The sequence below is a fragment of the Pezoporus flaviventris genome, unplaced genomic scaffold (assembly GCF_033815535.1).
Source record: "Pezoporus flaviventris isolate CSIRO_AGI_PZ_B2104156 unplaced genomic scaffold, CSIRO_AGI_Pfla_v1 ptg000002l, whole genome shotgun sequence".
NCBI lineage: Eukaryota > Metazoa > Chordata > Aves > Psittaciformes > Psittacidae > Pezoporus > Pezoporus flaviventris.
The window spans coordinates 47,338,735-47,353,737 of record NW_026892550.1 but is presented as its reverse complement, the minus strand read 5'-3'; the positions used below and the strand labels follow the sequence as shown (position 1 = coordinate 47,353,737).

Below are 15,003 nucleotides of genomic sequence, written 5' to 3'. Positions count from 1 at the left end.
AACTCTCCATGGCACCCACTGTGAGCAACTGTGGGATCAATCCAGAAGGAAATCTTAGCTCTAAACCAGTTGCCAGGATGTTATGCTAAATCTTTTCCTGGTCAATCCACTTCCACCTCTAGTTAAAACTACAGGAAAAACAGAAAAGGTTTGACTGATGGTTCTAACACAGATGTAAATATCATGCAGTGTGAAAATAGACAATTTTGATACAATTTTCTTTCTTTTCAATTTTGTGGGAATTGTTTTACAAATACTATCTTTTTCCTTCCAACCCCAGAAGGATACATGGAAAGTTTTAAGCAAAGGAGGAAAACAACAAAAATAAAAAACTTCATACTAATAAAAAGATATGATTAGCTGGAAGTGCTAAAAACCAAACCAGAGTCCCTCTGAACTTCTAAGCCGCATCTTTCATGTAATATTGCTCATCAGGCTTTCAAGTGCTATAATCATATCACTGTATTTTTCCCTCAACAGCCTGTTTTTTTCGTGCCAAGTTTATGTTCAACAGATGTTATCCCTGATCCTGCAAAAAACTTCCTGGGCAGACTGCTTGCTCTTGGAAGTCCCTCCCAGCTGTGAATAAAGCTATTCAGAATAAAACACATTACTCCACTGGCATTTGCTGGTTTAGTAAATAAGGAGATTTACATAAATTCCATATTATTTTAAAGTCAACCAGAAAGTCACCCCAAAATTAACACTGCTGTATCACTGGTACTGACCGCTGAGGGCTTAACAGGAACAACCAGTAAAACCAGTGACAAGAAGTCTGTTCCTGCTGAAGCCAGTGAAAAAATTCTCACCAACTTCTCCTGCGATCTTGGAAGTGTCTACAGTGTTTGATGCTGCTTTGAATTGACATATGAGAGTTACACAAATTTTCTGGAGAGCTGCTTCTGAAGTGACGCTTAAGAAAAAGGAATTGTTATTCTTTTCCAACCTTATTGAGCTCTCCTTCCCCACACAGATGCAGTAAACTTGGGTTGTGCTGCTTCTTACCCGTCTCACAGTAGGGATCGCCATCTTCTAAGTGGAAGACATTATTGCGGATGGGGTTATGACAGGCCACACACACAAAGCAGGAAACGTGCCAAGTTTGTTTCAAAGCATTTATTACTTCCTGTGGGGATTAGAAAACGTGTTATTAACACATTATTTTGAAGTGATGACTAGACTGTGGTGACCATGCCTCCACACTTGATTCGTCTCAAGAATATTTTGTTTCCTACTGCTACTTTGAAAATGGGTTGTGCATGCAATTTCTGCTGATGTTAAACTTAACAAAGTGCTTTATTTACAGTACATCCCCTTGTTTGTCATAAGCAACCTTTCATTTTTTGGAAGATTCAATGTAGAGTTGGACAGATTTAACAGCTCATTTGTTCACCCTTTCCATTTTAGTTAGAATCTCACCCACAACAGTCCCCTGAAATAAGAAAAGCAGCGTCTCTGATGTCTCCTCAAGTCTGTGAATAGTTAACAGAAAACATCATGTAGAAAATTACGATCACTCTGTGTTGTACTGGAAGGTGCAATAGTGCCAAATATGACTTGAGAACTGTGCTGTCAGAGCCCTGGAGGGCCCTGGACAAGAGTCCAGAGACATTGCTGTCTGCAGTAGAGCAGTGAACAATCAGCTGGCGGGCTCAAATTAGCAATATTGGTGTTGATAACATGTCTTTCTATCTACATTACCCCTGGGAATAGTTCAGTACTTCACATCTAGCCAACCAGCAAGTTCTACAGTGTTCAGTTCAGCTAAAGAGCATTATTTATTACACACACACCCTGCCCCTCCCCAATTCTATAAAGAGCTGCCAATTAAATTTTTCTCAAGAAAATCCAGTAAATCACAACAGCTGCAGAACAGCTTCACGAAAACAGGAGCTGAACCTGAAGAGCCAAGAAGACTGCAGCTTCTCAAAGAGACCAAAAAGGCACAACACTGGAAGAGCCAAAAACATATTCTGTGTGTGATGGGAGCTGAAAAGGTATGTCAGAGTATGTCTGGAAAAATGCAGACTGTGTCAGATAAAGGGGAATTTCACTACAGAGAAGCAATGAACATTGTGGTTATTGTTCCCACTGAGAAGTGGGTCACTTGCTGGTCACTTACCCCAAGAATCTTCCTTTGGCACTTTGAACACTCAGGGGCGAAGAACTTCTCATAGCAGACCTCACAATAAAGCATCCCCTTCTCTTCCACAAAACCAATGTAAGCCATGGACGTTTTGCAATGAGCACAATTAAACTCCTCTGGATGCCATGACTTCCCCAAAGCCACCAAGAAGGGTCCTCTGATTAGAAAGAAGAGATTTTGTCAGCTAATGCCCCTGGGCTGGCTCCTGCAAAAGCTGTTAATAGGCTTAAGCTATGACACTTTTGTGCCATTACTACACAGTTTGCAAACATAAACCAGTTCATCCCGCTTTCCCTCTACAGGTTCCGAATAAGCATCAAGTGTTGGACTGTATTTATTCCCATTGAACCATCTCCCAGAAACACCTGACCACAATAAATATGAATTCTCTTCACTTCATTGCATTTCAGAAATCTTATTTTAAAACCACATTAAATACCATGCTGAAGTGGCTGTTAGGGAAAAGGAGAACAAGAAGGATGTTTCTTGTGTTCCCAATTATTTCCATCTCTTGCAAAGAGATATATGACACAGTGCTATGATCCACTCTCTTTCAGCTTGCATTTGTATCAAGCACACAAATGTACGTAGACTTGCCTCCATTAAGAGCTGATAACATCAGTTTCTCATGAGGCAAAAATTCAATCACCGTCCTTATCCAACAAATTTGTTACAGGATAACCTATCCCAGTTATTGGTGTTTATTTTTTTTCTTTTCTGTCAGAAGATAGTTAAAAAGGATCATATTTTCCAAATACAGAGTCTCCGCTATTATTTGCAAACACAAAATAATGATGCTTTTAATAGCGTTTGTGTGGCTAATGCAACAAGGTTAACAGACAAGATGAACTGTCTTTTTCTTAGTCAACAAAAAATTCGCAGTTTGTAACTCATAAACCCCAGGCATATATCACTCTGTGTTCATCTGAAAACATATTTTGCATGCTAATTTCTTTAATGAACATATTTAATGAGGTGCCTAAGGTCCCACCAATACTCAACCTTTCAAACTTTAGGTTTCAGGTGAACTTTGGGATTCAAGTTCATCTCACCCACCAGATTTCCCATTTTTGAAGACCAATAAAGATGATATCTTTTCAGTAACACATCTTTTTTTTTCTTTTTCAATCTAATACTTCACTGCAGGAAGTACTAATACGACCAAGCTGTTGCTAAGCATTTCTTTGGAAATTGAGTAAGCTACAAGAACATTTTTTGTGTAAGATAAGATTTTCATGTGAACAAAGCAATAATAATAGAGAAGAAAAAAAAACCCTCAAAATCTGCTTCCAGGGTTATATTGACTCTAGTGGGCAGAGGACAGAGGGCAACTCCATCAAGAGTACGGGGTAATTATTTTTGTTTCTCTTCCACATTTTCTCTGGAGCTGCTATGGATTTTCAACAGGATGAGAAGTCAAAGATAAGGGACTCAAACAGTTTTCGGACAACTCACACACCATCTGAGATGATGACCATATTTAATCTGAAATAGTTTCTTCTATTCACCTCTGATATGGGAGAGAAAGCAGTGAAAAAGTCTCCCAGAGAGCAGCTCATAGCCCTTTAAGGAGGGAGCTAGGGTCGAGTGCAGCTCTCTGGCCCCCACTCCCAGCGGATGCTTAAGCAGTGCAAACACTGACCTAACCCGATACCCTCTCACTGCTCTACAAGCACCTTTTTACATCAATGCCCTTTCAGTTATGTACTGATCAAACAATACAAGCCCTTATGTACAACAAAGTGCTCTCAGTGCGCCGTGTCAGCACAGGCTAATTTAACAGATTCATTAACACAGGGCTGACACCGAAGAGGCTCTCCCGGCTCCAGGTAGGATTGAGTTTCTGGCCATCTGCACTGAAACAATAGGCTCAGTTACCTCTGCAATGGAAAGAAAGCACACTAGCAACAGGAGAGGAAGGAATTTTTACAACATCTGCTGCATTTAGCCCTCCAGAGTTTACAGCTCTGACATGTTGAGGTTAGCCATTCAGGACAGCGCGCAGGAACGCAGACGGACGGGGAACAGCCTGAGAGTGCATCTACAGAGTTTCTTTCCCAAAGTCCCCAAACAGCTGTGGCCATGCCCTGCACAATGTCTCCAAGGTGTTCCATTAGTGCGCTGGCTCCCTACACACACGTCTAGAAGAAGGCTTTCTAAATACAATTTTGCTTTTAATCAGGCAGTATTTTAAATATGTCAAGCCATCGCTGCAGCTTAATGACACCAGTGACTTAAAAGCTGCCCCAAAGCACATGGAAGAAAGAAAAAAATAAACACCTGCCACATGAAATACACCAAAATGTGATATTCAGAACTTGGAGGTGTTCCTGGTCTTTGCATATTTTTGTGATCAAAACGATAGCTTTCAGTAATGAAAGGTATTAATTTGCTGTATTCATTTGAAAAGGTGTTTAAAGGTCTGATTTGAGTAAGAGGGATGCATGCCCACTCTTAGGCAACTAACAGCAAGTAGCTAGGCTTTGAAATGTTAGGAAGATGGCTGCATCCTTCCTTCCCCATTTAAAACAATAAAAATTGCCCCATGCCTCTGTCAACTAGAACGTATTTTTTAAAGGTGGTGCTAAAAACTCATGTTGCTTCCATCCAAAGATATACAATGATCAAAGAGGCAAAAGTTGGCTATGAATGTGCTTCTATCCCAGGCTACTTTGACATGCTAAGCATTTCTGAACAAATTTCTGGCATTACCATCTAGACCACATGAACCAAACTCACAGAAGGAAGCAAACAGTAAGGTTTTTTTGTTTGTTGGGTTTGGGATTAGCCACCTAAAACATCTGGGTTCTGCATGGAGAAATGATATAGGGGCCAGCAGGAAGAAGTAACATACAGGGAATATAATCACAATTTCTCTATCTTTACACTTGTAGCTAAATACAACTTCATCAGTATGGTCATGATGTGTTAGTAGGTCAATAATCTAACTTCCCATGTGGCTTTTATTATGATAGCAAGCCAGAACTGAAATTTAGTGGTAGAGAGATCAAAAGGATCCTCACATCTGCTAAGTAGACCAATCGCTTGACAGTTAACCATACAGCAGTCTACATTCTGGGAAGTTTCTTTTTCTCCTCACTTGAAAATGCCAGAATAATAATTTTTGTATAGGAGATGCTGAAGTGAACCACCATTCGTACTTTTTCCCTTTTCCCTTTAAAAACAATTAAGCTGTATGAAAAGATGACATGGCCAACTCATCATTCACAAGCAGACATGCCAACAAGTACGTTCTCAGTGGAGATTCAGGGAAAACATATCTGGACTTCAAAGGAAGAGCCAGCTCTGCACTGCAGCACTTGGTAAGACTGCCCGGGAACCAGAAGTCTTCATCAGGAAATGTCAGAAGTTTATCAGACCATCACAGCAAGTAGATCATGGGAAATTTAGTTTGCCTCTAGCTTTGATTCATTTACACATGGAAAGAAAAGCTTACTTACAGAAGCTTTGGGAAAAAAATGGAATATTCAGACCATCACTGCATGAATAATTAAAGATATATTAAAAAGTTATAAGATGTCTCTAATAAATGGTTTTGGCTTGAGCAACCGTGGTTATTCTGTGCCTGAGTGTAAAGTAACCAACTCCACAATGCATTTTGGCTTCAAAACAGATGAACAATGCAATGTCGCTTGATCCTCCTCCTACCTTTTCATAGTGGTAGTATTACCTGAGGGCATGAACTGTAATTATTCTAAAACTTGAATTCAAAATGCCATTGCAATATTCCAAATCCACTGTATGCTGTGAATACAAGGCATGTTTAACATTAATGCACATCAACTCATCCTCAAATGCAATAATGCTTGCTTTTAATAATTGAAGTGGCATTTAACATATGAAAAAAATATAAGGATTTAAACATCACCAGCAGATTACAAAGAAGTTAGACATGAGTATCAGTTACTATTCATGAAGAGGTATCACTTACAATAGGTGACAGTGGCTTAAGTACTGTCAAGTACTTAATACTTTCAGTATTTAAAGGGTGGCTAAAAGAAGATGGAGAACCCATTTTTACAAAGAGTCACATGGAAACGATGAGGGGCAATGGGTACAAATTACTCCCAGGGAGATTTTTGTTGGACACCAGGGGAAAATTTTTCACAATAAGATCAGCCACTGGAATAATCTCCCCATGGAAGTGGTGGACTCCCTGACATTGGACAAGTTTAAGATTTGGCTGGACAGGTTGCTGGGACATCTAGTCTGGGCCAGGCTTTGTCAAGAAAGGTTGGACCAGATAATCCTTGACATCCCTTCCAGTCTGGTATTCTATGATTCTATGAAGTAGTTCTCCTCAAGCATACACAAAGGAGCAAAAGCTGCTCCCCGGACCAGTACACTACCCTACTGGCAGCTAATCCCATTTTTAATGGTGATCAAGGTGGAAAAGCAGAGAGTAGCAGCAAGTGATTTAAGGGCTGAGAGGAAATGCTGGCTGCTCAAGAACAATCTGCTGACTGTGCTCTGAGACCCTGCAGCACAGAGCTTCAGCAAACCTTGCTAAACCACAAAGGCACTACAAAAAGCAGTGAAGCTTCCTGCATGAAAGATTCAGCATGTAATGTATTTACTCTGTTCAGTCTGAATTTTAAACTGAAGTGATAGTAACAAAAAGGACAGTGCATGGTCGCTTGCTTATTATTTACTACACACAAATCCAAAGCCCAGGGAACAAAAAGGTCAGAATAGCAGACAGACAGAATGGTTATAGAGGCCAAGCTGTTCAATGAAGCAGATCAATCTCATCCCCAAAGTGTGGACCTTTCTGATATTAATCTTCCATTTTGCAATGAAGTAAAAAATTTGTACCTATGTTAGGAATTTGAATAGTCTCTTCTGTTCCTTCAAGGGGATTCAGGTCATGTATTTTTATTTCCTTGACATATACAACAGAAGTAGGAAAAAATCCTCCAAAAGATCACAGATCGGTTAGTAAAGCATCCTCTAACATTAACCCAATTTTAGCTGAACTGGTAGTGACCTATCAGAACAGAAATCTAATGGAAATAAACAAGCTGGACTCAGCTGACCCCTAGAGATCAAGTAATTTGAGTTAGCTGCATCTTCTGATGCAGAATCCAGGCCAGAGCTCAAAAGGCTGCAAAAACCCGTGGTGGAAAGGCTTATTTTCTATAATACTGATGAAATTTATACAGCTACTCATTTTTTCAAACTCACGTTTTCTAATCAAACAAGTTTCTTTAACCATGGTGAAACACGGTGCAGGCTCTTCTGTTCTGTGCATTACAAATATGGGACATAGCCTGCAGCGTCACATGTGGTTGTTGTGACCCAGGCGCAGGACCCAGAACTGAGCGTTGTTGAGCCTCTTACAATTGGTTTTTGCTCATCAACCCAGCCTGTCCAGACCCCTCTGCAGAGCCTTTCTAAGTTCAGGTAGATCAGCATTCCCACCCAATTTGGTGTAGTCTGCAAACTTGGTGACGGTGCCCTCAATCCCCTCATCCAGATCATTGATGAAGATATTGAACGGAGCTGGCCCCACTACTGAGCCCTAGGGAACACCACTTGTGACCAGCCATCAACAGGATTTAACTCCATTCACCACCAATTTTTGGGCCTGGCCACCCAGACAGCTTTTTTTACCCAGCAAAGAGTATACCCAGCACACAGATACAAACCTAATGACTTGATTACAGTGTGCACACATAGGAGTACGCTTTCCTGCTGGAATATGCTCTGCCCTCTGAACCAACGTGTCTTGCTCGTTTAGCGGAGGTGCCGGTGCAGGTTTTTCACTAGGGGCAGCCGTTCCAGGTGGTTTAACACTATTTGATGTCCATCCACTGGCAGAAGCTGGGGAAAGAAGACCATCTTTCAATACCAAGTAAACTATCTTGAAATACAAGCAACCATCAACATTTGTCTAACATCTTTGTCCACTGTATACCTGCCTACTTAAAGGAACAAAATAAAAAAGCACTTATTTCCCCCCCTCCCTCACCAAGTAAGTCCCAACCTACTTTATGAAATGTCTGTGAAATAACACAGCGTAATTTTGGCTAACTTGTAGAAGGAGTGGACAAATTTCAACATACTGAAGAAATTAGGCAAAAGAACATAGAACCCATGAAGGTATTATTTTGCTTCAGATACAAAAGCTGACGCCAAGAGTATCAGTGTTTGAACAGAGACAGGAGAACATGACATACCTACTCAAAACATTTTACAGTAAGTGCAATAGATCGTACGTCATTACTAACAGATTAAACAAAAGTACACATTCAATACAACATGTTCAGGAACTTAAAATGCAGTACTGTATAAGGAAAACATATTTCTAAGGTGAATCTAAACACCAGTCTAGGTCACTAGATATTGCGATTCTTAAGCACGCCAAAGGCCATGTTCACATCCTCTTATAAAAGTTATGACTCAAATAAAAACCTGACTTTTCAGAAATGTATACATCGACAGACTTCCATTTGTGCTCAGGTTTTCAGAGTCATAGAATAGTCACAAGCTTTTATGGAGTACGAAAAATGCATTTACAAAAATGAAAGGCGCAGATGATACTGTTGCCATGGGTAATGAAGAAACATCCCTCTGCTTTTCTTTCTCCACTATTGATATATGCACCTTGGTAACAGAAAAGCTACAGCAACACGGTTTTATGGGAGCAGTTATTTCTGTGGAGTAGCTTTTTCTTTTTCAAGTATGCTAAAATCCCCTCACATTTCCATAACCTTTTGTTTGGAACCACAGGCAAGAGAAACCATGTTTACTCTGTGTCCTGACATTAGTGCAGTCATACTAAACCTTGTAAAGCAAAAAGCAAAATTAAGATCCGAGTGGAAATTCAGGCAATGACAGAGATATCGGATGATAACAGGATGATGCTTCTGTTGCAATGATACAGCTCTTCAAAACAAGAGCATTCAGGATGTATTCAGCATTCAGTAGCTTTGCAAAAAAAAAAACGAACAGTTTGTATGAGGCTGTTAACCTTTTTGGTAGTCTTCCTCTTTCACCTTTCATATCATGTTTCAGGGAAAACATGAAAAACTGTCATTATCTCCCTTAACGTAATGCTGACAAACCTCCACCCCACAGAAAAGTTGCAAATACCTTGGAGGTGAAACACTGCCTTCCCTGCTCAAACGGAAGTGGCACACTAATTCACAGAGAAGATAAATTTAAGTGACAGCAAATACACAGAAAATTCTATAGAAATGCCAATCCTTTGCTATTTACACAAGTAAGACAGCCGCAGACTACACAATTTAATCAAAACAATACAATGAACTTTAGTTAACAAAACACCCCTTTACTTATGCACATTTGTAGGCTAAGGCAACACAGCTGGAAGAGAAATCTTTTTTTAATACCAATGCTTTTGTTCTATAATTACGCTTGGTATTAATCCACTGATATGGGCTCAATATACTACTTTTGCTTACTCTTTCTCTGTATGAAGCAGCTATATAGTCAGATACCTTTTTTGTCTAACTGCTTGGTTCGTCAAATTTTCTCAAATCAGGTCATTTCAAGAGCGACATTTTTGGATCCTTTTCAGTATCTGAAGTAGCAAAAAGTATACCAGCTCATTGGGGGGGGTGGCTTTTGAGGTTTAGTGTTGTTTTGTTTTGGGTTTTTTGAGGGAGGGGAGGAGGTGTTTTGTTTGTGTTGTTTTTTTTTTTGTTTGTTTTGGTTTTATTTTGTTTTATTGTGGGTGCTGTGTTTTTTTTTAATATAAGGTTATTTATTATATTTAAAATATAATTAATTAATATGCAATAACTTTAAAAAAATATCTTGGTTCTAGAAACATTCAGCATTCCTGAAGATAAAGTACTTAGGAATGTTTTAGCATTTGATCTTGAACAAGTCACTCTGCTACTGTAGGTCATTTTAGATTATAAATTCCTGCTAAACTGAAAACACAGGAACAGATAAAAATGGAAAAGGTGGCTGAAAGGCTTTGAAGATCTGAACAAAAGTGGTTTTGATTAATTGCACTTTCCTCCTCTGTGATCACATATGGCTTTCTAATTTTCAGGTCCCATTTCATGAGAAGACAAAAATACACACTAAAACCAAATCTGTTTGAAGACTGCTTTTGCCATAAATCAAACTGCAGTCCAGCTTCTAGTATATCGCTAATTTCTGTTTATCTGCTGAATCCCAAAGCCCATTCAGACACATCAGTAAGGTCGTTTGCACTGTGAAGTTAAAAAAAACCCAACCTTCTGCTTGCTCAAAGCACACACACACACACACACACACAAAGTACAAACACCACAACTGTTCCCTTTTCTTTGGTCTCATTACAGCTTTCAGTAAGGCTGTTTTTATGAATGATGCTTTTCTCAGCACTACCCAACTTTAAAGTTACAACTGTCCAGGAGCAGAATTTTCTACATAAACTTTCTCTACAGAGTTCTGAGATAAGTCATTTCTGACTTCAGTGCATATTCAAAGCACTAAAAAGGAGAGAAGGAGCTGGTCCATCTGTATGGGGAATAATTCTGGTCTACTAATGATCCTATGTTAAAACAAATATACTCTTTTAAGCGAACCATAATATAAACCACACAAATTAGTACTGTGTTAAGCAAGAGTTGTGGCCTAAGCAAGAACAAGCTGGGCTTTTAACACTGAGAAGCAGTGAAGGCAAAAAGACCCACTCTACTTCCACTGGAACTGGCGAACTTAAGTTCATCTGCTTCAGCAGATGCAGGACTCCCATGGGATCACAGGCACAATGCAAACAGAATAAGGAGAATAACAAATAAGCCCTAAGCTTTCAGATACTTCTATATTGGTCAGAATATTTCTGGATCCCAGACAAAGGCTACACTGTAAAGGGCTTTTTGACTGTCATTTGCAGATTTATGTCACCATTTGGTCTACTATCATACAGTAATAGAATCAGAGAATCAACTAGATTGGAAAAGAACTTTAAGATCATCAAATCCAAATGTTACACCAGGACTGCCAGGTCCACCACTAAATCATGTCACCAAGGGCCTCATCTACATGGTTTTTGAACAATTCCAGATGCAGTGATTCCACCACTGCCCTGGGCAGCCTGTTCCAATGCCTGACCACCCTTTCAGTGAAGAAATTTTTCCTAATATCCAATCTAAACCTCCCCTGGTGCAGCTTGAGGCCATTACCTTTTGTCCTCTCACTTGTTATTTGGGAGAAGAAACCAGTCACAGATCATTAGAAGAGACCCTATCATTCTAGAATGGGAACAGTAGCTAATCTATCTGGGATCTGAGACAGAAAAGGTTGCTTTCGGCTCAAAAATCCTTGAAAAGTAAGATTTTAAAGAATTTTATTAAGCACTTTCTTCTTCCATCTCCTGAGGCAAGTGTCAAGCCAGGAAGCTCCGGGCCCACGCTCATAATTTGTCCCCACAGCAAAATATACCCCTTTTCTCTCAAGGGATATTTTTCTCTTTGTTAGTATTAACATGAAGACCTTACTGGTCTTGCGCAGTATTATTCCCCCCTCTTCTTGTTCTGAAGCGGACTCAAGTTTCTTTCAGTTCAGATTTTTTCATTTTAAAGAAGAGGAGTCAGTTTGGTTCCACTGCCTTTAGATCCATATTCTTATTGAAGAAAATACACCGGTGAAGTACGCTAACTATTTCACCACATTTATTACGTGCCTTTCTTTGTAAACCTTCAGCAGTAGTTCTGCTAGACTTCTTTTCACCATAGATCATTCTCCCTTTCTCCCGGGCTGACTTGCCTCAGTCTTTTATCTTCCTCATTCCCATCTGAACACCAGTTGGAGGACAGCTTTTATTGCCCACTTATGTCTTTGCACAGACCACAAACGTGCCTTTAACACTCTAGTGATTCTACCAAAATCTCATTACTTCCACTGCAACCCACGGAGAATTTTTTGTTTGTGATGGCATTTAGGGCTTTTGTTTTGTCAGCTTGTTTGTTGTTTTTCTTTTCTTTAACACCCCCCCCCCCCCCCCCCCCCCCAGTAGTTCCCTACTTAAAATCTGTATGAATCCTCAGTATTCTTTTCCAACAATAATCCACCTCTTGTAGCTACAGAATTTCATATATTAGGTCTGTTTTCTTGTTTAGAATGAACAGTGATGGTTCCCAAATATCCCTGTGACTTAAACAGCAAGTTTAACACTCCTGTACTGGACAAGATACTTTTTCTGCCGGCAGAGAGGAAGGGGACATTCTCCTCCTCTCCTTTCTCCTCCCTATTCCCTTGGAAACCTTTCAGACTGAAACGCAACCACACGATTTAAAGAAAAATATGAGGCCTGGAAAAATTATGCAAGTGTTTTTTCTCACAATGAGAGGCTTTTACCAGGGCATACCAGTAATAACAAGGTAGGTACATGTTATTACACCCAATCTAAGCAAAGACTTCTCAACTCTTGGCAATCAGTCTGAGCTCTCCTGTGGTTTATGCTTTATACTTTGCTTTTTACATTTTACATATATGATTTTGGATCCCATCAGCAGCTCTGTTCTGCAAAGAGTGCTGGGGGGGGGGGAACAGGGTTGTGACTTGGTACCTACAGTCTGGGGGGGTGCACACACATTTTTAATTGAAAATGATGACTGCATGGGGATGGAAAAGGAAACCACTCCAGCTGCCTTATGACACAATCTCAGAACCACATATTTTCTGGGCACTACCTCTGTTGCTTGAAACAGGACAGAGCACAGCAACTTTTGTGAGTGCTCAGAAGAATTACAAATTATGATAATTAAATACAATAAATAATTTGTATGAATTATACACCCCATCAGGAGCTATTCTACCCCAAGTGCCAAAGACATTTGGGTTCTCCACAAGTCATGAGAAGAGCTTAGTGGACAAATTTCAGAGGTTTCCAGGCTTCACTTCACCTTCACACTCCTTAATTAAACCTTCAATTACTCAGTTGATTCGCTCTTGTGCATTGTCATAGCTGGCTTTTCTAAAACAGAAAACATTCTGTACCTGACTATTAACTTTCTACTTTATTAGGTTTAAGTTAAGCAAACCCTCAGTGTTTGCTTTCACTAAACTCCTTGGTATGGCTAGTTTAATATTTAACAAAGTTTTAGGCAAGGTAAAGAACTGCCTTTTTTTCTTTTTCAAAAATCCCAGTGTGACTTTGCCCTCGTGGAACTAACAATAGGCTGTTCCATCACTGAGCACATGGATAACTGCAAACACTGGCAAAAGGTTTGGAAGACAAAGGGAGAAAGGCAGATACGTGGTGGTGCCAAAGTCACTTTGACAGAGGTTCTCTGGTGCATAGCAACAATACAACAGCCTGAACTGTTTAATGCTCACTTAAACATAACATCAGACTTCATGTAATATCTATAAATAACAATGCTACTTTAAGCGGTGGGAGTGCCAGAACTTCATTTTAAAGTGTTCTAACTCAGTGATTTATACACTGCTATCAAACTACTGTATTATAAATGGAAAATATAAAGCTTCATACATCCAATTTTCTGACTTCTCTTAATATATCTGTAGAGTAAGAAATCTTCCTCTTCCTTCCCTCCAAACCAAACAGATGGCCGGATGAAGCAATGTGTCTGAAAAGCTCGGCTGTCAGCTTGTTACATTAGCTGTATGTAACACCCCATCCACTCCCAGGCCCATATGAAATCGCAGAAGTTCAATGGAGAAAGCTACAGGACAAGCAAGAGGGAAGTTAAAAAAAAAACAAAACCACAAAATCCACCCACCCACCCCAAAAACCTCTGTGTTCAGCGTTTTCCTTTTGTTTCTTACGGAGTTTTGGAAGTACCGTCAGCGCTAAACCCCTGCCACTGATTAAAAGCAGAACAGGAAGGATTAAACCATTATCATGTCTTTAAATGCTGACGAAGGCTGGTATGTGCCCCGTGGAAAATCACAACAGGTGCCACCCGGACCCAATTTCAACAACTCCTGCAACTGAAGGGACTAGTTCCTGTGGCAGCAATCAGCCTTTCAACTGGAAAGGCTCCGGCTGAATTAGCTGTAAAGCATCTTAATTAAAATGAGTATGGTGGGTTTGGCTCTCTTCAGCCTATGTCCATGTGATTTGTTACATCACATACCATCACAAATTTGCCACAACTGGAGTCGCTTTTACAGAAAACGTGCCTTGAAGAGGAAGAGAAAATGAAGATCTGTACAATAGTGTTTCATTTCTCTGGAGTGAGGATGTAGAAACCCATTTGGTGGCATTCTGCAGGTAACATTTTGCCTCCCTTGCTTTTAAGCTCCTCTTCTGACTGCGACAGCTTGACTATGCCTGCGGAGAGCAGGACTGCCCAGTCTCATTCATATACAGATTATCTGCCTGTTTCATGGAGCTGATGTTTAACATTGAATACTGATAAGAATGCATTTACCAGAGGAATATTGACTTTTCATTTGTTGAACAAATATTAGGCATAATTCTTGGATGTTTTACACCTGTACATCTGAACAGAACACATTACTGCTCTGAGTTGGCACTAGCGAATGGAGGTGAACTGAGCTGGCAAGTCAGCCCAGTGGGCTAGTAGCTTTGTAAGAAATCAAAGGTGATGAGCATCTAATTTTGAAAGTTAGTAAATGTTCCCACTCAATGGGTGTGAAATAATCACAGAGAGAAACAATCTCTTCACCTCTGTTCAAATAACTAGAGAAAGGAACATGCGTCGATCTGATTTATGTATGCAATTAGTTTAAGTACACAGCTTGGTGCAATAGCATATGAATTCAGCAACATCAAATCACATGGAAATTGTCAAAGGTCTTATTTGTAACACAAAGCCGAGTTTCTGTTCAGCAAATCCTGTAGTGAGGTACACCAGGTCATTCAGCCTTCAAGAAGTGGGTGG

General features: G+C 39.9%; 1 protein-coding gene across 6 annotated transcripts in view; it reads right to left on the bottom strand.

Annotated features, from left to right (window-relative positions):
- Positions 1-15,003, bottom strand: part of PDLIM5 (PDZ and LIM domain 5) — a 124,227-nt gene that overhangs the window by 6,834 nt on the left and 102,390 nt on the right. For all 6 annotated transcript variants that reach the window (XM_061477367.1, XM_061477383.1, XM_061477376.1 and 3 more), the window contains 3 exons: positions 7,816-7,990; positions 2,123-2,303; positions 1,006-1,126 (listed from right to left, as the gene is read on the bottom strand). In XM_061477367.1, the coding sequence (XP_061333351.1) occupies positions 1,006-1,126; positions 2,123-2,303; positions 7,816-7,990 (477 nt within the window). The remainder of the gene's footprint in view (positions 1-1,005; positions 1,127-2,122; positions 2,304-7,815; positions 7,991-15,003) is intronic.